The sequence below is a fragment of the Callorhinus ursinus genome, unplaced genomic scaffold (assembly GCF_003265705.2).
Source record: "Callorhinus ursinus isolate GAN/ISIS: 27379988/994484 unplaced genomic scaffold, GSC_fseal_2.0 scaffold1, whole genome shotgun sequence".
Classification (NCBI taxonomy): Eukaryota; Metazoa; Chordata; class Mammalia; order Carnivora; family Otariidae; genus Callorhinus; species Callorhinus ursinus.
Window position 1 is genome coordinate 136702389 of NW_027397063.1, and position 27757 is coordinate 136730145.

Here is a 27757-nt window from a genome sequence, read left to right on the forward strand (position 1 = left end):
TCAGCCATATACTTGCGTGAAAGTCAGGGACTCTTACGACTCTGGAAGGGGAAAGTAGATTGGGGCATAACCCCAGACCCTGTGTCACAGCCACATGACATTCCCTTGCAGGGCTGTTCTGTAGTGAGGTTAAGCACCCCTGATGGCTGGGCATATAAGTTTCTTCCCAGGGCTTTTCCTGAGATAAGCCACGCTGTGAAGCATAGCCTCAGGCCTAGTGTCTAGCCAGGGCCGCTTCCGGGATCCCACTAGCCATATGTGGCTCTTTGCATTTATGTTCGAATTAATTAAAACTTAAAAAAAAAATCAAGAGTTCCATTTCTGAGTCACAGTAGCCCCATTTCAAAGACTCCGCAGCTACATGAGTCTTCAGGGAGTCTCAGTGGCTAGCGACTCCTCTGTTGCATGAGCAGACAGAAAACATTTACATCATTGCAGAAGCTTCTACTGGACATCACTGCTCTAGGGTGCCCTGCCTGGTGGGCTCACTGTAGGCTTGACCCTCAGCCCTCCTTGAACCTCAGCGGGGCTGCCTTCTGCAGAGCATGACCTGCAAGCGGTAACACGGTGCCTTGTCCAGGGTCAGCCTACACTCTGCAATCAAGAGTTTTCCCTTAGGCCCAGAGCCCTAGGAGCTGGCCTCAGGCAGAATCAGATGGAGTGCTGCCCCTACAGGAAACAGTGACTGCCGCCTGGGTTTCAACTGGAGCCCTGTGTCCTGGGTGGTAAGAGTGTTGGCGTAACCCGCAGGTAGTCTGGGCCGGGCAGCTTCTCAACTTTTGCATTCTTCCCTTGGGGAGGCTAGGAGTGGAAGGAATGGAGTCCCATCCAACCCGCCCCGGTTCAGAATTGCAAAGACGCGCTTCAGGGCGAATGATTGCCTCTGAGTATTGCCATAACCCTAGAAATGGGGAAGGGCTTAAGCCCGTCTGTCTTCTGAAAATCATGGTATTTTTAGCTCCAGAATAGTTTAAAGCAGATTTAAATGCACAGTGGATAATGGTAACTTTCACAGCTGAGCGATCTCGGAGGACATCTGCTTGGATGCTATTCAAACATGACCTGACTGGCTCAGTGTGTTTATTTTTCTTTTGACAGTGATAAGTGGTAGAGGGAGAGAATGAGAGTTTCAAGATCCATCATAAGGCAATTAAACTGGATCGGTGCCCAGGGTCCCCTTGGAAGGGAGGAGTTTACCCTGCAGTGGCTCCTGCTCCTCTCTACCCCCCCCCCCCCCCCCGGCCCCGTCAGCCATCTAGGGGAAACTGAGGTAGTCCTCATCTGTGTGCCCTGTGTGCCCTGTGGTGAAGGGGTCACAGAAGGGCCAAGAGAGTGGCTGCAGTCCCAGGCCATGGGCACCCTCATCTGTCTTTTCTCTGAGAGCAGTGACACGAAAGGTCAGAAGCATTGCTCTGGAGCTCAGGGCTCATCCACACAGCTCCGGCTTGGATGCTTCCAGTGACTGAGAGCTCACTCCTTCACCTCCAAGTCCTTTGGGTTGGGTGAGGTCAGCTCAAATCTGAGGTGGCCCCTCTGTGCCTTTGATTCATTGACCTAGAGCAGCACAGTGTGATCTACCCCCCTGGAGAGAACTCTGGGCCCAGGCAGCCTGGTCCTGCAGGTACCCACCATGTGACCTTGGGCCAGCTACCCACCCGTGTGTGTGGGAGTTTCCTCACCTCTCCCTGAGCATAATCATGGGGTCCGCCTTGTAGGAATGTTGTGAAGATTAAACCAGTTAATAGTACTGGAAGCACTTAGAGCAGTTCAAGAAGGTTAGCTGTTATTTTCATTATTTCCCCCCAAAATCTGTTCTCCTAAGGCTACCCTTTTTACCTCCCAAGCGCACATGCAGGCCAGAGAGGCCCTCCCCTTTGACATCTGATTGCAGAGGGTTCAGGAAGGTCTCCGACCCAAGGCAGGGGGCGGGGGGGGGGGGGGGGGGGATGGCCAGGCCAAATTTGCCATACCATGGAAGAGGCAAGGCGCAGGGAACAGAGTGGGCCTGGGAAGCCAGGCCCTGGGACGGCATCCCTCACCAGCGAGAGGTGTTCTCGGTAAGCCGCTGAACCTCCGTGAGCCAGCCAGGAGGCAAGGGACACACATGCCAGGGTTGTCACGAGAATTCAGAGGAGACCGTGTGTGCAGTGGGCGCATTGTAGGCCCTTCATAAATAATCCCTCTCTCCTCTGTGTCTCGGAGCCCCTTGTTGGAAGGAAGTCATTGTATCTCTCAGTCAGTCTGTAGACGTGTACTGAAGTTGGTTCGTCAAGTAACCTCCAGAATGGGTCACGTTGCAGTGAAGGGGGCACTGGAGACGGTCCAGGCGGCGGCAGATAGCCATTTCAACAGTCACTGTTTGGATCCTAGGCCTTGGCATGTTGCCATGGTAACTTCAATACAACCGTTCAGCAGGCTCACCCAACAGTTGGCCTCATGGCCTCTGTGCTCAGTCCCCCTGCATGCCCCAGGTGTCTCTTTGTTGCCACAGGACTGCCCCCACTTATCTGCAGCCTTGGGGCTGGCCACAGCTGCACCAGCTTTCCTGGAAGAATGTCACCACCAGAAGGGCCTTGGAAGATTTTATCCAAGCCCTGAATTTTACCCCTGAGGCCCAGAATGCTCAGAGAGGTGGAGTCATTGTCCCAAGGTCGCAGAGCAATGAGGCAGAGAGAGAACCACAGGTGGGAGGCCATCCAGCTATCAGTGCATGTGCTTCCCGTGCCTCCCCCGGCTTCCTTCGTCCGGCTGTTCTGCCAGGAGGGGTGTTTGGGTCTGTTTGGACTCAGCCCTTGGGTGTTCGTACCATCCCCGGTTCATCGTTGCATGGTGCCCCACCTAAAAGCTTAGGGGGTTGTTTCACCCCTCAGCATCTCGGGGCTCCTTCCCCACCGCCTCTCCCCTCTCCTCTTCACACGAGGCTGCCAGAGCCTAAGAGTGTGCCAAGCCAGGAGTTGCCCGCTTCCTGCGTCGGTGAGCATGCACAGCAGGTGCCTGGGGAGGGATGGGTGCTGTCGAGGGCTGATCAAACCCAGAGCTTCCATTGCCTGCGTGGGTAGGAAGGAGTTGGGAGGCTTCTGCATGTACATACAGAAGTTAATACCGTAGGAAAACACAGGCTCTCTGCTCAGGCCATGAATGCAGAAGACCCGATTTCCCCGTCAGCTCTACATGCAGCTGTGGGCAGTGGGCTCTACATGGAGTCCGGCCTTTGTAAGGGGGAGAGTGATCCACCTGGAAAGCTACTTTGTTGGTCTGTTAGAACAGCCCATAACCTCACTGGGAGACCCTCTAGAGCACAGAAAGAGCGAATTCGTCTAAAATCTGCACGTGCTCATGCCAGCTTTCTGATCATTTTTTAGAGAATTGTTTTACTCTTCCCTTTCCGTGTCAGTAGCCACAAGAAGAATAGCCAGCAACCAGAGTAAGCCCTGGGATTATTCCCGAGGAAGAGAATAAGATTTCGGGGCCCCTTCACTCCCATCCCCTCTTCTAGGCCTCTTCATTCCGCCCTTGAAGCTTGGAAGAGAGGGTGCTGTTTTATTGGTGTATTGGAAGTAGACAAAAGCTTCAGCTGGGCTCAGTGGTTTTTGGGTTTTTTTTTTTCTTTTTCATCTGCAATGGCTTTGTGTCTTTGGTCTCCCGGTGAGCGATGGCTGTGTTTAAATGGCCAGCTCTGTTTCTCAGGGTGAGCCTGGCCACATCAGTGCTGCGTTTGATGTATTTTATTAGAAACTGCATATCAACCAGAGAAGACATTTTTCCTCCCCGGTTTGTTCTGTTTTTAACCTCGTCCGTCAAATTCTATAGGCCTGATGTTTTGAGAGAGAATTCTTTCATTAATAAAAAAACACTTTTTCTTTTTTCTTTTTTGGAGGAAAAGATGTGCTTATTTCATCTCCTATTCGTTACCAATTAGCTTCATATTTTAAGGTCTCTCCAGGCACAAATTCATCAGTAGCCACCGGGTAGTATGGAAAAATGCTAGTGGAGTTAGACAAAGGCAAAATACCTGCATTTTCCCTGGCATCAAGCATTCTCGGTGCAGGAGGTGGTCACCTGGGCGGGGCTAGGAGCCCAGGGACTTGCCCGAAGTCCCAAATGAGTGGGCACATGCAGATATTACTTGTCATATATAGTTGTTTGGTTTTCCACGGGATTTGAGGCCTAGCTCAGACGCCCCCTCCTTGGTGCAGGCTTCCCTGCTCTGAAATGAAGCTTGTGGCCCCTGTCACCCCTCCGCTCGCTCTTGTCCTTGATGCGCTTTGTGGTCTGTTAGGCCAACTGTATTGTCAACTCTTCAGGGATAAGCTCTGTGTCTCGTTCTGTCTTGGTAGCTCCTCCCTGGGGGCACCCTCAGCCCCCATGTGCCCCGGCACCACCCTCTGGGCCCTGTGTAGAGCTTCCCACACAGGGCATGCTTAGTACACACAGGTTGAAATGAAAATCAGATTCTCAGTCCCTCTTGCGGGATATCATTTTTCTGCCCAGGTTATAATTATGGGCACCCTTTCATTTTCCTATTAGGCCAGCGGTTGGCAAACTTTTTCTGTAAGGGCCACATAGGAAACGCTGTGGGCTTTGTGGCCTATAGGGTCTATGTGGCAAGTACTCAGATCTGCTGTTAACAGCACCAAGGTAACCACAGATGGTGCGCAAACAAGCAGGGGGCCCTGGCCTCCAGGACATTTACAAAAACAGGCAGTTGGCCCTTAGTGTGCTGATCCCGGAACCAGATTATCAGCTTCTGAAGAGGCAGCTCTCGGTCTTATCTGCTTTGGGTATAGCAAAGGGCCATGTGGCGGGTGGGCGGGGGAGGGCATGAATGCTTGTATGGGGTAATTAAGTGAAACAAAAGGCTGAAACTTGAACAGCACATTTGCAGACATACCCAGCAATGCCACTCCCAGGCACACACCCAACAGAAATGCCTGCGTGTGGTCACCCAGGGCCACCCATCTTGGCCACAGCAGCACCATTTGTAGTGGCCCCAAACTGGGAACTACCCAGTTTGGCAAGAGAATGGCTGGAAAAAAACATGGTACTGTATTCACACAGTAGAATGCAAGGAGCACCGGGTGTTCTATGCAACTGATGAATCCCTGAACTCTACCTCTCTGAAACTAATACTACATGTAAGTTAATTCCCTTTATTCATTTATTCATTTATTTATTTATTTTTAAAAGATTTTTATTTATTTGTCAGAGAGAGAGAGCGAGAACACACAAGCAGGGGGAGCGGCACACAAGAGGGAGAAGCAGGCTCCCCACTGAGCAGGGAGCCCAATGCGGGGGCTCGATCCCAGGACCCTGGGATCATGACCCGAGCTGAAGGCAGATGCTTCACTGACTGAGCCACCCAGGTGTCCCTCCAAATAAAATAAAGAATGCAATGCAGCAATGAAAATAAATGTGCCATATGTAAAAATACAGCTAAAACTCACAAACATGATGTCGAATTGAGACAGACACCCCAATGATTGCATTCGATTCTATTCATATAAAATTTAAAGACAGGTGAAGCAAATCTATGTTGTTAGAAGAGTGGTTACCTTTGTGTGGGGGTGGTGACTAGGAGCGGGTGTGAGGGTGGCTTTCTGGGGCGCTGGTTATGTTCTGTTTTTCCCTCAGGGTGCTGGTTCCCAGGGTGTGTTCAGTTTGTGAGAGTATCACTAAGCCGTATACTTATGACCTGCATACCTTTCCACGTGAATGTTTCATTCAATCAGGCATTTGATAAAAAAAAAAAAAAAAAAAAAAGAGGCAGTTTGTCCAAACAGTATCTGACCAGAGTCAGCCACTCTAATTCTCTGGCTGATGCTCCCCAACGGCGGCTTCCTTCTGACCCGGGACCTGGGCTCTTGGGTTCCTCTAAACGGGAGCGTAGAAGCCTGGCACCGTCTTTTACCTCCGGCAGTCAGGGTGCAAGAGCAGAAGCTGGAGCGGTGCGGGGGCCAGTGGAGCGCTCTAAGCGTGGGCCAGGGGCCTTACCCGCTCCCCCCCCCCCCCCCCCCCAGCCTTCCAGCAGCCTTGTCTGCGGCGGGCATGTGACGGGCATCCCTGGGCTTCCTTGTCTCCTTCACAGAACATTGTAGCGGTGGGAGCCGGGTTCTGCGACGGCCTCCACAGCGGGGACAACACCAAAGCTGCTGTCATCCGCCTGGGGCTCATGGAGATGATCGCCTTCGCCAAGATCTTCTGCAAGGGCCAGGTGTCCACGGCCACCTTCCTGGAGAGCTGCGGCGTGGCAGACCTCATCACCACCTGCTACGGAGGCCGGAACCGTAGGGTGGCCGAGGCGTTTGCCAGAACCGGGAAGGTAGCCCCTGGCCTGTCCTAACAGCCCCCACCCCAGCCCTGCGCGCCCGCCCGCCCGTCCTCATTGACAGCCCTGGGCTGGGGCGAGCACTTGCTGGGCGTATCCCACTGACACCCGTCTGTTTTCGCTTAGAAGTACCCATGCCCAAGCGCTTTAGCCTGTAGGTCTCTCTTTCCGTGGTTTACAGCTGAGGATGGCAGCCCCCCTCCGCCACTCTCCTCTCCAAATAAGGGATTCTCTGGTCTTTTCTTTTCCCAAAGATTGATTTGAGAGAGAGCACATGCACTCGCGCGCGCACTCGCGCCCAGTGCAGGAGGGGGAGGAGCAGAGGGAGAGAGAATGTCAAGCGGACTCTGCTCTCAGCACGGAGCCCAACCTGGGGCTCCATCTCACGAGCCTGAGATTCCCACGACCTGAGCCGAAACCAAGAGTCAGACACTTAACTCCCTGCGCCAGCCAGGCGTCCCCACTCTCTAGTCTTTACAATAGTGTTTTCATCCTTGTTTTTAAGACCATCGAAGAATTGGAGAAGGAGATGCTGAATGGACAGAAGCTCCAAGGACCTCAGACGTCCGCTGAAGTGTACCGGATCCTGAAACAGAAGGGGCTGGTCGACAAGTAAGTCCCCCACACTGTCCCTGCGACCAGAGGGCCACCCCCTGCTTCCCTCATGACCACCAGCCCAGTCAGTGCACATGGGCAGAGCTGTGTGCAGAACTCCACTGAAATAGTTCCGCCCTCATGTGATGTGAACATTTGTGGCAGGAAACCTCTTCCTGCCCTGAAAATGAGTGTTGACACAGAACCAAACTCAGCTTCAGGGGGAAGAACTCAATTCTCCTTTTTTTTTTTGAGAGAGAGAGAGAGAGCAAGCAGGGAGGTGTGGGGGGGGGGGGAGTAGGCAGGCAGGGCAGAGAGAGAGAGAAAGAATCTTAAGCGGGCTCCATGCCCAGTGCAGAGCCTGACACAGGGCTCAATCCCACGACCCTGAGATCATGACCTGAGCCGAAACCAAGAGTCGGATGCTTAACCAACTGAGCCTCCCAGGGGCCCCAAGAACTCAATTCTCTAAAGCATGTTACAAAACATGAAGTTTGAGGTCCTGGTTTATCCTGTAGGGTGTCTGGTAAGAGCTACATGTCATAAGTTTTGAATTAAAAAAAAGATTACCTTGTTATTTGTTATAAAAAGATACAGTCTTGTTAATAAAAGGTCAGTTTGGAAAGGAAGAAGGTACAAGTTACCCCAGAATTCTACCACTAGCAATGACCTGCTTTAAGGTTTGCTGAGCAGCTTTACAGTCTCTGTGTCCTGGGGATGGACAGGTGCCTCTAGCCTCCACTGCCCTTCCTGTTTGGTCAGCTGCTAAAGGTAGGCTTGGGACAGCCTGATTTGCCACCTGATCGAGGGAATAAACCCCATAGCACCACAAAGCTGCCAACCTCTCTGCGGTTGCCCGGTGGCCATTTCGCTCATTTGCTGAGCCTTCTTCTATAACTGTGAGGCCAATGACACCATCTAATAACTGCGTACACAGCATATTCTGTGTATCCTTCACTCTTCGGGTGGGAGGGGGGAGGTTTGCTTGCCTGGAAGAGGAGGGGGCCGGGCAGCTGTGGGGACACTGCCAGGTGTGGCCAGTCCGGAGCACACACTTCTCCCTGAGCCGGTGGTGGTTATAGACGTGTTTGATGGTTCTCTGGTGTGTCTCCTTCCTCCTCTTTGGCTCAATCCAGATGTCTGCTGGTCCCGACCACCCACCTTTACCTCCCCTACACCCAGCTCTCCTCATCTCTGGACCAGTACACACTGATCAGCCATAGAGTTCCCTATGGAAAGTTGAAAAGGAGGGAGGACAAGACATTAGTCTTCCTTCTTTAATTTGCATTTTATTTTTCTGAAATGGCTTTCAGAACCAGCCAGGCAGAGATGGAAGTCATAAACAGGCCTCCAGAGGAGAATTACCTTTAAATCGTGGCTAAAAGGAAAACACCTCCAGTGGGCATGGTTTTCCTTACATACTTAAGGGCAAACAGCGATGTGTTTGTGTGTGGTGGGGCTACTTTAAGGACCATTGTCAGGAGTCTTTTAAAGTCTTAAGAAAATACTTGTGTTTGTGGATGCCGATGATCTCCTAATCACGGTTTTAAAGTGCCATCTGTCCACTACCATGGGGCGTATTTGACAGGATCCTATGAATGGATGAGTCTGTGTTCATCGTGGAACTTGGGGAGGCTACGGATTGGAACTGGCGTTCTGGGATCAGTACCTGCGCCCTTTATTAAAAAAAGCAAGTGTAATCAAGCAGGTGAAACTTGGCTCTGAGCAGATTCCCTTCCTCCATCATGTCCTGTTTTCCTTCTCCTGATTAGAAACGGAACAGGCTGTGCCTGTGCTTAATGAGGCCACTGCCAGGTTGGAGGGGATACCACGCTTCCATTCTCCCTTGATTTTTTTTCCCTTTGTCACCCCAGCCATCGCTACTCTACTCGGGTCTTCCTCTCTTTCCTTCTTCCCCCCTTCTCTTCTCTATGGTTCTAGAAAGAGCGGTGAGTGGGAGGGCAGCATTTCCAGCCACCTGGTGGCTTACTAGCCATGTGGTCTTGGGCAGGTCATATTTTTATCTGTGCCCCAGTTTTCTTTACCCACCAAATCAAACTGGTGCACCTGATGATTGCCATGGTGCCTTCTACCTCGAGTATTCTAATTCGCAAGCCTCCTGCTCATCCAGAATGAGTCCTTAGGTTGGCATTTGGGGCAGCGCCACTCAGTTCTGTACCCACGGAACTTTCTAACACCATGTCCTGTGACGCCGTACAACCCCGTCTTCAGTTGAAGCAGACCTCCCTTTGCCCCGAGACCCCTTTCTCAGAGACTTCTGTGCGCCTCTGTCCTCCTGCTGTTTGGCCTGCCTAGACAGCCCTCCTTGATGTGTGTGTCAGCCCCGACCACCCTTGAGGCGGCCCGGGTCTGTCCTCAGAGCAGCCTTCATCCACCTCCTCCAGACGCAAACAACTTTCCCCGCTTTGAACATGCTATTTACACCAGCGATTGGCAAACTTTTTCTGTAAAGAACCACATAATAAATATTTAGTCTTTGCAGCCCACATATAGCTCTCTGTTGTATATATATATTTTTTCCTTTTATGGCCCTTGAAACATGTAAGAATCGTCCTTAGCTTGCAGATAGTACAAAACAGACCCCAGGTCAGGTTTGCTTCTCAGGCTGTGGTTTGCTGACCCCAGGTTTAGACAGTCCCGCTGCTCATGTGCTGTGGACATCTTACATAAACACACAGTTTTACTTTCATTCTTCTAGATTTTTTGAGGGGGTGGCCAACATGCTCCTGGTTTAAAAAAAAAAAAATTCAAATCCTAGAAAAAGGCACCCAGTGAAAAGTGATCCCCACCTTCAACACAGGAAGCTTTCTGAGTTTTTAGTATATCCTTCCATTTACAGAATGGATGCTGCGCTCCACGTTCTGCCCTGCTTTTCTTCACTTGAGGATGATTTGAAGATCGTGCCACATTTGCACCAATAGGGCCTTATTGATAATACTCCACATCCTGCGAATGGTTGAAGATTGACACATCTTAAGTCCTCGGTGTCCATTAGTGGGATGGCTGATTGATTTGGCTTATGCCAGTATTTTTCAATGAAATAATTGTCTTTTGTCCTCCTTTCATCTCTAACCTCATTTAGAGAGCTCCCCAAACTGATCTAATTGGCCTTATAGCATTTTATGTTATATAAAATAAAATTTAGATGGGCAGTCTAGCCTAGTGGTTGAATCTTGGCTCCAGAGTCAGAAACTATGCCTCAGTTTCCTTATCTATGGAATGGGGATAATGTTATTACCCACCTCATAGGGTGGTTGTGAGGATTAAACAAGTTAATTGTCCATAAACAATTCCCTCCCCCTCCCCACCCATACTCCAAATCTCTTGTTAGCATCCCATCTACACAATTTGGAAGTGCTGATTGTGAAAGTCGGGAGCGCTTCTGGCTGCAAGAGCAATGCCCAGTTTAAAATGCCTCAAACAATAGGGTTATTTTTCTCATGGAACAGGGATTCTGGAGGTGGACATTATTACTGTTGGCACAGTGCCTCTAGCTTAGAATCTCAGTGATCCTGTTGGTCTTCCCTCAAAACCTCAAGATGGCTGCAGCAGCTCCATGCATCACATACACAGCTGCACTTACTGACACGGAGCAGGTGCAATCTGGGGGAGCAGAGTTTTCCTCCAGTGCCTCTCAAGGAGAGAGTGTCTTCCCCAGAAGCCCTCAGCAGAAGTGTCGTGTCTTGCTCTCTAGAATTTGCTTCCTTGGCTAATTCTAGGAGAAAGTAAGGCTGGGAAACTGAGCATTAGGCTATTTGCAACGTTGGTAAAGAGTGAAGGGATTTGGGAATGGCTTTGGGTGGCCGTTCATCACCTGCCACCCTGCTTTGGGGACACACAAGTTGTTCTCATCATGGGATCAGGATATCTAAGCCGTGGAAAGACGAAGGGGCTAAAATCTGCAGGCTCTAACTCCCATTCCCAGTAGTTCATTCAGCAAATATTCACTGAGCACCTTCCCTCATCTATGCACTATGCCAGGCCCCAAGGATGCAGAGGTGAATAAAACATCTGGGGCCTTGTCCTACAAGAGCTTGCTAGGACCTAGTGGCCATCTTGTGGCGGTGTATATAAACTGTCACTGCACACCCACCATGTGCCAAATGTTACACTCTGCAGGTTACATGTAAGTCACTTCATACAACAGGCCTTAACAAAACAGGTCCTGCCCCATTTTACAGAGCGGTTATGAAACGCCCAGAGTGGATAGATTGCAGGGTCAGATTTGACTGCCTCCCTGACTCCAAAAAAATAAAACATTCTGTACCTTAAAAAACCCACTGTGATAAGACATATGACCTATCAGGGCTGTTTGCCATTCCTAAATTAAGTTGTCATTATAGGATTCCAACTAGATAATTTTCAAAATGGCCTTAAGACTTTATTGATCCTATCAAGCTTACTTTGGGCTGTGTGTGTGTGTGTGTGTGTGTGTGTGTGTGTGTGTGTGTGTTTTCAAAAGCCCAATTGAAATTAACTTTGTTATTTCCTTAGTAATACCTACTATTTAAAATACTTGCTGAGCCAGCTGGACCCTGGGATAATGCTGTCCTTTCTCACGGTGGATTATTAGCTCACACCTTTGTACCCTCAGCCATTTCAAACTTTCACTTATATCTGTGTTCACATCTTGGAAAAAAAGGCAAAATAAGCCCAGCTTCCCACTTGAGATCTGCTTTGCTAATTGTGGGTGCCCACGTTGATTCTTGCAGGAATGTTCCAGACCCAAACTATTTATGGTGATGTGTGGGCCGCCTCATCTTTATCCTTGGATGATCCCTTTTGGAGGAGAGAGAGCAATACCTCCTTGCAATTTAAAATTTATTCTCCAGTCTTTTAAATTATTGACAGAAACTTGGACTCATTCCAGACTTGCCCAAGAGCCTGAGCTACAGCTCTTCATGTAAATAACCACAGACGGCCCTGCAAGGATTACCACGGGACTTGTTGGTAGACCATGCACCACAAACAAGTAGGCAGAGGATGGTCTAGGTCATACCAGCATCTTATAGCCACAGTGCAGTGGCTCTCTGCCCACCAAATAGTAGAGGAATATAGAAGGCAGTCCCTTTGTTGTTGTCCAAAGTAGCACACCCATCTGCAATCTGTTAGGCAGGAGAGGAAGACTCATTTGTTCTGTGAGGTAAACCAGATGGCTCAACTTGTCTTTTTCCACATTTCCTCCCAACCAGGTTCCCGTTGTTTACGGCAGTGTATCAGATCTGCTATGAAGGCAAACCCGTTCAAGAGATGTTGTCTTGTCTCCAGAGCCACCCAGAGCATGTATAAAGTGGATGGTGCAGCATGTCGGGGAACGTGCTGCCTTTCTGATCAGTCTTTTTCGTTCAAATGGAAACTGGGACTGGGCAACACTATGTTCGCTTGACCATAATCCTGTCATGGGTGCGGATGCATTTTTACCAGTTCATTTCTGAATTGCGAGACACAATTCACTGGCTAAGATGTGGTGGGCAACAAATAGACACATGTGTGAATGTGTGAGTCTGTTCATTTCTCATGCTGTGGATGTTTCTATGAACCAAAATTAAAGGTCCTTTTTAAAAATTACTTTGAAATTTTCCCACGGTGGTAGCTTAGAAGATGGGAATGATCTCAGCTAAATTTTTTACATCGAATCTATATGCATTTGAGTGAAGGGATTTTTTTTTTTCCCCTCATTCTCTTGATGTTAAAACTGAACCAGCATTAACATGGTAGAACGGACGAGTGAGTGTGTTCAAAGATCAACATACTGTAACTTAAACTCTATCTCAAAGCCAGCATAATTAACTACTTTGATTGTGGGTTGATCTTTTTTTTAACAATTAGAGATTTTTAATTAGGTGATCCACTTATGTATCTTCCTCTTTGCAGTCTTCTGCATTTTTAGCCTCTTTTCTCTTCATTAGCTGCCAGAGTGTGCTTTCATAAAGGTTCAGCAGTGGTGGAAGACAGAAAATGCATCTGGGATTTTCCTGCTGTGACTGACATGTTCTACTGATTGACACTTGTATGATGCTTCTTGTTGGGTAGTCCTTTTGTGCAAACATTTCCTCTAGGTCTCACAGATCCACTGAGATGGGACTCCTATTACTCCTCTTTTGAGTTGCAGTCACAGTGCCTGGTCACCTGGCGAATAGGGGCAGAGCTGGGAGTCAAGTCCAGTCTTCCTCCACCCCACCAAGGTGCCCAGACCTCAGGCATCACTGGGCTGATCCAGTGATAGTTGGTTGTGACAGATGCCATGCACAGCCTTTCCTGAAACTCTAACAGGGCTTCCTGCAGCTGAGATTTGTGTGGGTCCTGTCTAGGTGGATGCCACTCAGAGTGCAGTCCTCACTCCAGCAGCTCCACTTAGAGTCTCTCAGAAATGCAGGCTTCCAGGTCCCACCCCAGACCTCTGAAGTGGGGTAAGGTATCTCTATACTTTAATATGCCTTCCATGTGTTTCTGATGCTCACTACAATTTGAGAACCACTACTTTAGAAATTCTACTCAGATTGGCATTTCTCAAACCATGTCTCATAGGACAGGAGTGTCCTGGGATCCCATGGTTGTTTGGGGAGTTCTCTGGCAAGGTCAAGTGCGTTTGGGAGAAGCTGCCTCTGCGCACCTCTCTTGAAGGCAAAGAATGTATGTTAGTATGTCAGTAGAACTTACCTAACCCAGCAAGTTCCAAACAGCTTAGACTATGAAGATTTTTTTGGCAGAGGATCTTGCCGAATTTTCAAGGGATCACTGTTCTAGGCTACGGTGACCTGAGGACAGCTCAAGTATACCCTTTACTCCCTGCCGGAGTTAGGATGAATAACCTACCTACCTGTGGTATTGTTAGCTCTGAACTTTTACAGTTCAGGCCGGCAATGAATCTTCGATGAAGCTTTAAGGTGACACTGTCAAGTACAACCAAGTAGATGTCAACCTCGCTGAAACGCACAGTATGTCGAATAAGTGCTTTTAATTCTAGAATTAGAATGGGGATTACTGTATCTTCTTAAATGAGATTGGTTTCAGGATAGCATTATAGCACTTGGTAAGTGTTAAAGGAAGGTCTGAATGTCACTTATATATTCATGGATTTTCAGTCACTTTGTGAGATTTTTGACTTTTGTTTGTTTTTTAATTTTCCAGTTTGGGACTTTTTTTCCTTCTATATCTGAAACGATTGTAGAATAGATTTGGGGGGGGATTTTTAAAAACTCAATCCAAAACATTCTGGAGGGGGTGCATTTTAAATCCTCGTACACAGAAGTCTATGAAAGCATACAAAATCTACAAGTTTCATTGATTTTTCGTGCCACTGTTAAGTTAATCAATTTTTGCTTGTCTCATGATTAATCTTTTTAAAAATTTGTACATAGATAACAAAGTGTTACTTTTTAAGATAATAAAGGGCTGTAAGCTAATTGTGGTGTCTATTAAGTAGGATAATTAGATGTGAGGAATTAGGATTTTGTTTTATGTATATTCTCATCTGCATTCAGCTTCCTACTCTGGGTTTTGTACTTGTTTTTTCTTTATGAGTGTTCTCTTGCCAATCTGAAGTCCACTAACTGTACCTCTTGAACAGAACTTCTGATATCCTGCACATTAATGGAAAAAGGCAAATTTTGTAAGTTTGTGTCTGCTGACTGTAGATGTTTATTACTCTACAAGTTATCTATTTTTGTAACCACCTGTGGTCCATCGTTTAATTCTCATTCCTTACTAATTATGGTAATAGGGAGGGAGACATCTAGAGGAAAAGCTTAATTTGTACTAGTTCAGCCAATATGTGAATGTAAAAACTTCACTGTTGCCTTGCTATAATCTAGCCTCCTATAATGTGGAACAAATACCTGTCTTGAAATCCATCCTAGCGGGTGGAGTCGAGCTAAACTCCTTCTGGTTTTTCATTTAACTCTTAACTGAAACCTGGCCCCATGGCATCGGCCCACGGAGTGATGAGGTGCCCGTGTACGAAGGGATCTTTCATTTTTCCACCACTTATAATCTAAGAGCCTTTTACTTAACATGTATACTGTATCTGTTTACAGACTATAGGTGGATATAATTTAAAAGCTTGGTTTAATAAACATTTAATGCCCCAAACCTGTGCTACTGGCCTTTTTTCAATAATCAGCTTAGTTAAGAGTTTTATTTATCTAGGTCAGCTCTTTTTTCCCTGAATTGTGTTGCATTAACAATAATAGAAAGGTAATTTTTTTTATTTTTTTAAAGATTTTATTTATTCATGAGAGACAGAGAGAGAGAGAGAGAGAGGCAGAGGGAGAAGCAGGCTCCCAAGGAGCAGGGAGCCCGATGTGGGACTTGATCCCAGGACCCTGGGATCATGACCTGAGCCGAAGGCAGATGCTTAACCATCTGAGCCACCCAGGCGCCCTAGAAAGGTAATTTTTAAAAGAAGAGTTTCCTCTCTAATCCCACTCCTCAGACACATCTATTTCCATTTGCGTTCCTTCCCATGGCTTGGTGATATTTTTACATAATCATAATTGTAGGATGGAGGCCTTCCACTTCCAGCCACACAGTGCAGTAATAAATTTTAATTAATTAATTTTTAAAGGTTTTATTTATTTGCCGGAGAGAGACTGAGAAAGAGCACCAGCAGGGGGAGCAGCAGTGGGAGGGGGAGGAGCAGACTCCCCACTGAGCAGGGAGCCTGATGCAGGGCTCCATCCCCCAGGACCCTGGGATCATGACCTGAGCCGAAGGCAGACGCTTAACTGACTGAGCCACCCAGGCGCCCCTGGAGTAATGAGTTTGAAATCCACACCATCACCACCTCAAATACCTAGAAAAGCTAGGAAGATAAAACCAGAGTCCCTTTTATATGTGGGGCTGATCTCACAAGAATGTGAGGGAAATCCCAGAGGCTGAAATAATTAGGGACTGACAGCCAGAGCAGTAAAGCCATGGGGTGGCTCTATTGCTTCCAAGAGAGGGAGTGGAAGTACTCTCCATTGTCTGAGGGTTTGGGTTGTAAAGCTTAACACTAGAACTAGAGCCTTCCAAGGGCTACACTGTCGGGAAGAAATGGGCTAAGAAAACCCATGGATAGGCACAACCAAGGAAGGGGTTCCAGGTGGAGATAAAGGTCTCTGCTGAAAACTTGTAATCATGAGTCCAACACCACAAACAGGTTTTGGGTTTGAATTTTGATATCCAGATCACAAGCAAAAAGTGGGAAAAAAAAAAAAGGGAACATAGGCTAGTAATGCCAGTAAAGAAGAGGCAGAAGCAAGCACAAAATCACTGCAGAAATCCACTCTGGATCCAAGCTGCACAGTCCTCCCATAAACAAGGTCCCACTGAACATGCCCTTTAAAAATTAGAAAATAATTACAGAATAACAAGGGTTGGCCAGGGTGCTGAGAAAAAGGGAATCCTCATGCACTGTTGGTGGGAACGTAAATTGGTATAGTCACTGAATGGCTTTTAACGACTATGGAGTTTGCTAAAAATACTAAAATTAGAGTTACCATATATTCCAGTAATTCCCCTACTGGGTATTTACCCCAAAATGAAAACACTAATCTGAAAAGATAAATTCACCCTTGGGTGCCTGGGTGCCTCAGCCTGTTGAGTGGCTGACTCTTGATTTTGGCTCAGGTCATGATCTTGAGTTCCTGGAGAGTCTGCTTGTCTCCCTCTCTCTGCCCCTTCCCCAGCTCATGCTCCCTCTCTCTCAAATAAATAAATAAATAAATCTTTTTTAAAAATAAGTGACTTAAGTTACTGAAGCAAGCCCTGTTACCTTGTGGATTTCAAATTAATTACTCCAGGGATGCCTGGGTGGCTCAGTCAGTTAAGTGTCTGCCTTCAGCTCAGGTCATGATCCCAGGGTCCTGGGCTGGAGCCCCACATCAGGCTCCCTGCTCAGTGGGGAGTCTGCTTCTCCCTCTCCCACTGCTGCTCCCCCTTTGCTTTGGATGGGAGGTATAGTAATGGGGCAAGTGGGAATGCTATCATGCAGTCTAGCTCACAGGATTACTTGTAAAGGTCAGTGAAAAGCAGGAAATCTTACTAACATTAAAGGAGAAAATCCACATGATCATATTAATAGCTGCTTGTGACAGAGACAATTACATGTTCACCAAATTAATTTTTTGTGAGATACACAGTTAAATTACATTTCTCAGCAACCCAACAGTTAGGTGATTGAGTTCTGGCCAATGGCATAGGAAAGAAAAAATGCCATTTGTTTGATTCTTTGTTCTTGGGTATGCTGATTGGATTTCAATTTCCAGGATGACTTGGAAGCCATCTGTTGAACAGAGTACAGCCTCTTTGATACTGGATCCCTACATGACTATGTGGAGAATATACCCCCACCCGTGGTCCACACTGTATCGTAATAGGTACAAAAATAAAAACTCACTATTCCCTTTTCCATTTTTCTACACAAAATAGCACTTAACTAGAGACATTGTTCTGCATCTTGCTTTTTTTCACATAACATTCTGTCTTGACAGTCTTTTTAAGATTTTATTTATTTGATGTAACCACCTCCCTGCCTAGAATACACACATGCCCTCCAGTGCATGCAGAACCACCCACTGCCTTTCTCTGTGATGATGTAGCCAAAAATAAAGTAGGAATATCCAGGAAGAAAAAAAAAAGATTTTATTTATTTGAGAGAGACAGCAGGAGAGAGCAGGAGTGGGGGAGCGGGGCGGAGGGAGAGGGAGAAGCAGACTCCCCACTGAGCAGGGAGCCCCACAAGGGGCTCGATCCCGGGACCCTGGGATCATGACCTGAGCTGAAGGCAGATGCTTAACCGACTGAGCCACCCTGGCGCCCCTTGACAGTCTTTCTTACAGGTTGCTTGTTTTAAACTGCATTTTAAAAAACTTTCTCTTTTGAAATAATTATAGATTCACAAGAATGAACCTATATTTGTATATATGAATTTATTTAAACCTCAAGATTTATCGTCCCCTGATACGGAGGAGGACACTGAGATACAAAGAGGCTAAAGAACCTGGCAAAATCACAGAGGTCATCGTTGATAAAGGCAGGATTTGAACTCTGACTTAAGAGTTTGTGTTCCTAACTCATGCGCTACCCTGCCTCCTTGGAAGAATGGCTGTTCGGAGTTAAGCAAAATCAAACAACTCTTTCTGCCAATTTGCAAACGTGTCCTATGTTCATGCAGGTATAAGATTTTAAAATACTGTTCTAAAATTTTTTCTTTTTTTTTTTAAAGACTTTATTTTTAAGTAATCTCTTCACCTAATATGGGGCTCGAACTACAACTCTGAGATCAGGAGACACAGGCTCTGCCCACTGAGCCAGCCAGACACCCCTAAAACTTTCTTTTATAGGGGCGCCTGAGTGGCTCAGTCGTTAAGCATCTGCCTTCGGCTCAGGTCATGATCCCAGGGTCCTGGGATCGAGCCCTGCATTGGGCTCCCTGCTCTGCAGGGAAGCCTGCTTCTGCCTCCCCCACGCCCCCTGCTGTGTTCCCTCTCTCGCTCTCTCTATCTCTGTCAAATAAATAAATAATCTTAAAAAAAATCTTTCTTTTATAGTCTTAATATTGAAGAATATGAATCTCCCATATCCTTTAAATATCTGCATCATATTTTATTTATGACTATTCCATAATTTATTACAGATGAATATTTAAGTTGTTTTCTCCATTTCTCTTATTACAATAATTGCTGCAGTAAATAGCCTTTCACATGGTTCTCTGCTCACTTATATGAGTAAATCTAAAGGGTAACGTCCTAGAAGTGGAACTGTTGGCTCAGAGGTACGTGTGTTTGATATTTTAACAGACGCTGCCAAATTAACCTTCAAAAGGATGACTTCAATTCATGCCTCTGACCTCGCTTTCTTTCCTAATTACTACTATAACCTCTATTAGGGATTCCTTTACAATAAAGACCTGAAGTGAACCAATACATCCAAAAAATGTGCAATTTTGTATTCATCAAGAACTTAGAGTCTCTCCTCCCTGTTTCACAGGAAAAAGTAAAATTTTCTTGTTCCAAACAACAATTCTGTTCAAGGAGCCGTCTTAACTAACAGTTGTAGTTAGTTGTAATAGCTGGTGATGCCAAGGGTTTATATAGGCACAGAATGGGTCATTCAGTTAGCCATTTACAAGGAAGGTTGAAACAAGAAACATTAATAAAATTTTTAAACACCACACATTCACTGTTTAAGCCAAACCCCAGAAGGCTCTTGTAAAAAACAAAACAAAACAAAACAAAAACAGCTGAAAGGGTAGTTAAGATGCTCCTTTGAGAAAATTCTGGGTTCCAGTGAACTATGACACTCCTGTCCACTAGAGGTCACTCTTTGAGAAGGCCTTTGCCCTAGGCTATTGGCAGCATGCAAAAAAATGGCATCCTCCTTGTTCCTGTGATTTTTGGTCAAGTGTTTAGAAGGCCATGCATTTCCTATTAACTCAGCTGAGTCTGTGTTAGGCAGTGTCCAGTGTCTATGTTTGATCTTGACTTTTTAACCCAAAACCGACCACAAATTTTGATGCACGGCTGTTTTACTTACACCCTAGCCTGTATCCACTCACACGTCCGTGCAATTGTATTTTTTTTTTTTTTTTTTTTTTTTTTTTTGCTTCTGGATCTCTTTCCCTTCCACGATGTTGGACACGCACTTGTATCTGTCTTTTCATAACTCCTGTCTTCTTCTCCCTCGTGTTCTGACACTGACATTCCTACAAAAGCAAAAATATCTGCTTCCTGCTTTTTGTTTTCAGGAAAGACCCCAGGAACATACTGGGGGAAACACTTCTAAAGAACGGATCTTCCATGCTTTAAAGAAGTTTCTGCAAGGAGGGTGGTATATAATGAAAGAAAAAATCTCTGCCTCCTGAGCTTCCCTCTGGTTTGCCTGTCCGTTTTCTCTGGAGATGGTATCATTTTCAGTTAGAGACCATTTCTTCAGGAAGCTAATGAAATTCAAGCTTCAAGGACCCTTCCTTGTGCAAGTCCCTTCTATGGCCCTGTACCTTGGTTTTCTTAAATTTGTGTTCTTTTTCTTAAAGAGAGATCACCTCCTGCCCCCCCAAGTTGTGAGAGCTGCAGGCCCCATAAAATGAGTCTACATCTAGTTTCGAGACTTTGGAGTCAGCTGGGAATTCAATTTCTGCACTTGTGTGACTTTGGGCAAGTTACTTCACCTTCCTGGGCTTCAGTTTTCAGGTTTTTTGAGAAGTCAGAAAATATGTATTTTGCTTTTCACAGTTCCCTGAACACATTGAGGAACTTCAAGAGGGAAAGAATCTGGGGAGAAAAAGACAAATCCATATTTGTTTTGAATTGCTTAGGGCCTTCTGGAGGGAGATGTCTGGGGGCGAGAGAACACTCTGGACTACAGATCAAAAGGGAATGAGGAGCAGAGGTGTTGTCTGGGTGAGGCTCTTACAAAGTCAGAGTGGACTGAAGGAGGAGGTATCTGTGAGGTACGGAGGGAAGGGGAAATCCAGCGCCCAGAAGCAGCTATTTTATTTTTTTAAATTTTTAAAAAATATTTTATTTATTTATTTATTTGACAGAGAGAGAGAGAGAGAATGAGCACAAGCAGGGGGAGTGGGAGAGGGAGAAGCAGGCTCCCCACTGAGCAGGGAGCCCAACACGGGGCTGGATCGCAGGACCTTGGGATCATGACCCCAGCCGTAGGCAGACACTTAACCAACTGAGGCACCCAGGTGCCCCAGCAGCTATTTTAAATAAGATAAAACTAAAGTGTCCAGGGGAAGGCCTGGACAGAAGTTCACATTTCATTTCTTTAAGGAATTTATAAATCTCGCACCCTGTTCCTCAGGATTTACTCATTCAGGGACCCATTCTTGTTTTCTTTCTAGCTTTATTGTGGTATAATTGACAATGACTGTATATATTTAGGGTGCAAACGTGATGATTTTATTTACATATACATTGTGAAATGATTACCACAATCAAGTTAGTTAACTTATTCATTACTTCATATAGTTACCTTTTTACTGCAGTAGTGGTGATGAAAAAACGTAAGATCTATTCTCATAGCAAATTTCAGCCATACAATACAGTATTATTAACTACAGTCCCCAGAACTTAATCATCTTATTACTGAACGTTTGTACCCTTTGACCAACATATCTCCATTTCCCCCTGCCCCCAGTCCCTGACAACCACCACGCTACGGTCTGCTTCTATGAATTGGGACTTTTCCAGATTCCGCATACAAGTGAGATCATGTAGTATTTGCCTTTCTGTTTGGCTGATTTCACTCAGCGTAATGTCCTCCAGGTTCATCCATGTTGTTGCAAACGGCAAGATTTCCTTCTTTTCATGGCTGAGTAATATTCAGTTGTGTGTGTGTGTGTATATATCACATCTTCTTATCCATTCATCTACTAATAGACATTTAGCTTGTTTCCTATCTTCGCTATTGTAGATAATGCTGCAATGAACATGGGGGTGCAGGTGTCTCTTCAGGATACAGATTACATTTCCTTCAGTATATACCAAGAAGTGGGATTGCTGGATCCTACAGCAGTTCTATTTTTAATTTTTTGAGGACCCTCCATGCTGTCTCCCATAGCAGCTCTACCTTCGCAGCAAGAGGGCACAAGGGTTCCCTTTCCTTCGCAACCTTGCCAACACTTCTTTTCTCTTTTATAATAGCCGCGCTAGTACGTGAGAGGTGCTATCTTTCTGGTTTTGATCTGCATTTCCCCAATGATTAGGCACATGGAGCACCTTTTCATGCACGCCTTGGGTCCTATTCGCATTTGATTCTGCAGCCAAATAAAGTGTGAAAGCCGTTGGGAGTCCATTTAAAATGAATTGTTGCCAATGCCCAGAGGATTCACTTGAGGGCAGTACAATCAACACATCCTTATTGAGGGCACATAATGCCTGCCGTAAGAGAGCTTGTTGGTAGGGCATTGGCTGACCCTGGGAAGTCAGGGAAGGCTTTCCTGAAGGAGGTGACCCTTAAACCATAGGTCAGGATGCAGTAGAATTGAAGAGGGGAGGGAGAAGTGTTCTAAGTAAAGGGAACAGCATGTGCCAAGGCCCTGTGATGGCAGAGGGCCGAGTGAGTAAGGGACAAACAGATAGTATGGTAGGAGCTGAGAGAGTGAGTACACCGTGGAGGGAGATCAGGGCTGGAGCTAAATTTCTAGATTCTGTTAACATTTATTCAGAAGCTACTATGTGCCAGGCACTTTCTCATAACTTATTTCATTTCAGGGCATGTGGCATTAAATCTGTTTTACAAAGGCAAGAGGCAGGGCTACCACCAACATTTCTTCCAGCCTCCTCTCCTTCCCAGAGCATCCCCTACTCCACTGGCCCCTGAGTCCTACTCTTCCCTCAATGCCTAGGTCAACTCCCTCCTTAGGTGGAATGTTACTGATCTTTTTGTGTATGTTTTCTGTCTTCTCAATTAGGCAATCAATATCTCCCTGAGCCAGAAGGTTCTGTGGATACTTCATGTGCACGCGGTATCCAGCCCAGAGCTGATGTCTAGGGGGCACTCCGTTCCCGTTGGTTTCTGTCTGACAATAATGTTGACAGCATAGCACAAGATCATGGTGACATATAGACTGCCATCATGGCCCCAGTCCTGCACGCCTCCCTGAATCCCTGCCCTTAGCCACGAGGCTTTACAGATGGCGTCTATTCCCCCTTCGCTTGAATCCGCGCTTGGCCTTGTGACTTGCTTTACCAATGCAATGCGGCAGAAGTGTGCCAGGTCCAAGCAATATACTCACTTGTAAAATTGACTTTCTCCTGGACCTTGGCTCTATTTAGTCTCATTTCTGGGAGATAATATGAATCATATTTTAAATATTTTTATTACATAAAATAGCTCAAATTCACTTATTTTTAACTGCAGTCTAATTTTCTGTTATATGAATAAAACCCCACTAGAGTTATCCATTTCCCTAACAATGGCAGGTGGGTCATTTGGAGTTTTTTCCTAATACAGAAAATAATGAGAAAATGTTCCTATGCATGCCTCCTGTATACATCAGTGTGACCTTCTCAAACGCATATGCTCGTAAGTCATGGGGTATACACACTTCAGATTTGCTGAAGTGTGGTTAAATTGGTTTCCAAATATTTTGAACCAATCTGTTCTCCGGCCGGCAATCCACGAGAATGCTCACAGCTCCACATTTAGCATCAGCGTTGTCATACTAATGTTTGTAGTTTCTTTGCCAATCTGATGGGTCTGAAATGGTATCTGGTTAATATTTTAATGTGTGTTTCCCTGATTTCCGAAGAGATGGAGCCTCTTTCCGTGTGTATATTAGCCCTTCCGGTTTCCTCTTTTGTGAATGATCTGTACATATCCTCTATTTTCCTGTTGGGTTGTTTGCCTTTTTTTTTTTTTTAATAGACTTGCTCCTACAAGTTTGTTTTTTTTTTTAAGATTTTATTTATTTGACAGAGAGAGACACAGCGAGAGAGGGAACACAAGCAGGGGGAGTGGGAGAGGGAGAAGCAGGCTTCCCGTGGAACAGGGAGCCCGATGCGGGGCTCGATCCCAGGACCCTGGGATCAGGACCTGAGCTGAAGGCAGACGCTTAACGACTAAGCCACCCAGGTGCCCCTGCTCCTACAAGTTTTTATGTAATCTTTATATGTTATATATTCTATACATAATATATACCTATATAACATTAAGATAGTATATCAGGAATATAATGATATTGTATATATAATATATAAAGAATATCACATAGTCTTTATATGTTTCATTGCTTATATGAACTGCAAAGATCTTATCTCAGTAATTACTTAAGAACTTGACTGAGGGATAGTTCACATATCATACAATTCACGCATCTAAATTGTATAATTCAATGCTTTTTCAGTAGTCAGTTTTGGAACATTTTCGTGACCTCAGAAAGACCCCTGTGCCCTTATTTCCCCATCTCTTCAGCCCTAAGCCACCACTAATCTACTTTCTGTCTCTGTAAAAATGCCAATTCTGGACATTTCCTAGAAATAGAATATATATAATACGTGGCCTTTTATAACCGGCTTCTTTCAGTTAGCATAATATTTTCAAGATCCGTGTTGTAGAATGTATCAGAACTTCATTCCTTTTTATGGCCAAATAATATTCCAAAACACGTTTGTTTACTGATTCATCAGTTGAAGTAATATCTACTGAAAAATGTAAGTGAATACGAAAATTGTTCTTCTGATTTCTGCATATCTGCTCTGATTGCTTACCCCCATCCTCCTCCCACACATTACAAGAAAAGTGGTTTTTTGGGTTTTTTTATTATTTAAATTCGATTAGCCAACATACAGTGCGTCATTAGCTTCTGATATAATGTTCAATGATTCATTAGTTGTGTGTAACACCCAGTGCTCATCACATCACGTGCCCTCCTTAAAGGAAAAGGTTTTTTTTTTGACCAAAACGATGAAAAAAATTATCACTGACTCTGAATTGCGTTTTACTGGTGAGAATCCTTGGTCCAGTCCCCATCGAGAGAAGTTCTAGAGACCCTAGTTATCCTAAGTGTGGACCCTGGATGACAGCATTGCTCGCTTGAAGCTTAGTAGGAATCCAGCCCTTCCCAGACCTGCCTGAATGAAACTGAAGTTTAAGGAGATACCCCAGCTGACTCATTTGCCCACTCAAGTTTGAGAAGAGCTGCTCTATACCACCATGTCTTCCCCTGCGTCCATGTTGAAACCACCTAGGAGGCTTTTAGACCAATGCCAGGAACCTGCACACTTTTCAGAGGTTCAGATTTCACTGGTGTAGAGTGGATCCCGACTCCCGGGATGATTCCACTGAGCAGCCAGGCCTGAGAAGCCCTGACTACACATACCTTTTAGGAGTAATCCCAACTTTTTTATGCAGATCACTTGAATTTAGGAATATTCATGCTATGTGCTTTAAGCCATCAAGATTGCAATTCTGTTTATTTTTTTTTAAAGATTCTATTTATTTATTTGAGAGAGAGCAAGAGAAAGCATGAACAGTGGGGAGGGACAGAGGCAGAGGGAGAAGCAGACTCCCCACTGAGCAGGGAGCCTGATGAGGGGCTCTAGCCCAGGACCCCGGGTTCATGACCTGAGCTGAAGACAGACGCTTAGCCTGAGCCACCCAGGCACCTGGGCAATTCTGTTTAGCAAAACTGACCGGATGGCTCTCCGGGAAGGGTCCCCATGTCCCTCTTCTAAGGAATTGGGGTGTGACAGCCAGCACCACCTTCTGTCCTCTGACCTCCCTCTCTGAGTGGGTGTGCAGAGCTCTGTTGACAAAGATGGTCTGTGTTTCGAAGAAAACACAGCTGAAGCCCCTGTGAAGGGCATGCTGCCAAGGATGCGCTAGTATTTCTTGGTTCGTTTTCAGTATCCAGTTTACAAACTTGCTCTGCAAGGAACGGCGACTCCTTTAAGCAGCGTTTACCCAGTAATGGCGCCTCCCTTGCTCCTGCCAACAGATGAAATCCAGGAAGAACAAACATCTTGGGTAGACACCCGGATTTCTCTTTTTAAATAAACCCAGTCCTGATTTTATCTTTGCTAAGGAAGCTGCGGCAGCCACAGGCAACAAGCAGACCCCCCACCTCCCCCGCTCCTCTCCCTGGGGATTTGCCCCCACGCACTGGCTTCCTAATGTGTGTCTCTGTCCCTGCCATGTCATGGGGTCTCATGGCGATAGCCACGGTGTGCCTCTCACCGGCAGAGTGAGAGATACAGCCTCCACCTTGCACTTCCATGAAAGGTTTCACCGCCTCGCTGGGGGTTTGTCTACACCTCACGGCCATTTATAATTCTGTCCTACCTCGGTCACCTAACGTCATAGCAATGTCCCAGCCCTGTGGCCGAGGCCACTTTTCCCAGTTAAAGGAAACAGGAGGGAGGGGAAGGAAGGTATGTTTGTCCTGTACATCCTGCCATTATCCAAGTCCCAGACACATGTGCAAGGTCCTCTGAATTTTCTGTCTGCACCCTTTTCAGCCACCTCAGCACTACGCCAGCTTCACTTACTGAAAGGAGTGACTGCAGGAATCAAAGGCCCTGAGGTTCCTGAAATCCACACCAAGCAGGGCGCCTACAGGTGTCAAATAGCTTCTCGGGTTCTCTACACGGGTAGCTGAACTGCTAAGCCGTTCACTTCATCCATTCTCTCATACCGGGCCAAGGAACCCTGCTTTATTTTCCAGACACCAAGTGTTGCCTCTCCTGTGTTTGTGATACTTTTCCTAATTCCAACCCCAGGACATTGCCCTATTATTGCAGCAAACTCCTTGGAGGTTCTATTTTATTTTATTTTATTTTGTTTTTGATGTAGTGTTCCCTAATTCATTGTTTGCGTATAAACACCCAGTGCTCCGTGCAGAACGTGCCCTCTTTAATACCCATCACCAGGCTAACCCATCCCCCCACCCCCCTCCCCATCTAGAACCCTCAGTTTGTTTCTCAGAGTCCATCGTCTCTCATGGTTTGGTTTTTAATCCAGTAGAGAGTTCTCGAACCTGGGCCATTGAAGGTATGCGTCTCAGTCTCCGAGAGGACAGACCTTGTCTGACCCAGCATTTCAAAGCTCTTTCCACGGGGCCAGTTCTGGATCCACAGAAGCCAGCAAAAGCTGCCCAGTGGTGTGAGACCTGGGGCCTGCCGACGGCAGTTATTCGTGTTTTGATCTTTGCTAAAGACTTTTGCTTCATTTGCTGGTACACTGCCTCTCTGATTACATTACGGGTCTGCACCCGTGTGTGTGTGTGTGTGTGTGTGTGTGTGTGCACGTGCGCATGTGTGTGCATCCTTTATAAATAGCAGCCTGTGCTTTTCTTTGCCAGTTCCTACCTACTCCCCCATCCTGCCCTTCTCATTTAAAAAGAAAAACAAAAAAACTGGTTTCATTCTTTTAAATTAGAATGCGAGTAAATAATTCAGTAACCTGAACCTGATGTTCCTGCTTCCTGGAGGTGGGAGCACGTGCATGATATTTACTGGTGATTTCCACAGAAGGGTGTTAAGCAATTTGCAACAAGATTTGTTTTTCCTTCATAACAACCTACCACAACTTCTGAGAAGTCTCTGATGTCCTTTGCACACTCCAGCCTGTGTGCGTTCTACTGACAAGGATTTGAAGTGAACACTCTTTTTTTTTTTTCACTTTGGTGCTTGTATCTGCAGAAGAGTCTGTGTTCTTGTCAGTTCAGAGGGCTGACTTAAAGAAGTTGGTTTCTGTTATAGAACCTAGAGCCTTTTCAAACAACAGCCTGAACAGTGTGTGTCTCTGTGTGTGTGTGAGAGAGAGAGAGACAGAGATAGAGACAGAGATACAGAGATACAGAGAGAACATGAAACAGTGTCCCATGATTTCGTTTGTTCATTCTCCCTAAATTTCTAGGTCTTTCTCTCTTTCTCCCTGCCTCCCCTACATGATGCTTTCTCTCTTTCTCCCTCCTGCTTCTTTCCTTCATTTCTAACCACCACATCCAGTCCCACCCACCTTAACTGACCTTAATGCAGAACATTACATATAATTCCAAATTAATTGAACTTAATAAGTTTTAGTGTCCTGTTATTAAATGGCGGGAAAATAGAATAATTTCTTCTTTTCCATTAAAGAAGGGGAAGGGGTGGTAACTAAAATGTTTCCTCTTTTCCTCAAAAATTTTAATGCCATATATATGGTTTTATTATCAAAATTTCCATCACCCTATATGATCCCACTTTTCTCATTTTACATTAAATCAAGAGCATTTTCCCAGGCCATTAAGTATTCTTAGAAAATGTGTTTAACTATTTGTAAGTTGATGGCATTTTAGTGTTTGTTTTTTAATTTTAGGATATACAACTTAATTATATC

At 45.8% G+C, this 27757-nt stretch overlaps 1 protein-coding gene across 1 annotated transcript in view; it reads left to right on the forward strand.

Moving 5' to 3' along the window:
* GPD1L (glycerol-3-phosphate dehydrogenase 1 like) overlaps nt 1-15031 on the forward strand; it is a 57799-nt gene extending 42768 nt beyond the window's left edge. Inside the window, exons 6-8 of the mRNA XM_025883416.2 lie at nt 6086-6319; nt 6831-6937; nt 12133-15031. Coding sequence (XP_025739201.1) covers nt 6086-6319; nt 6831-6937; nt 12133-12229 — 438 coding nt within the window. The 3' untranslated portion in view covers nt 12230-15031. The remainder of the gene's footprint in view (nt 1-6085; nt 6320-6830; nt 6938-12132) is intronic.
* Nucleotides 15032-27757: the final 12726 nt, after the last annotated feature.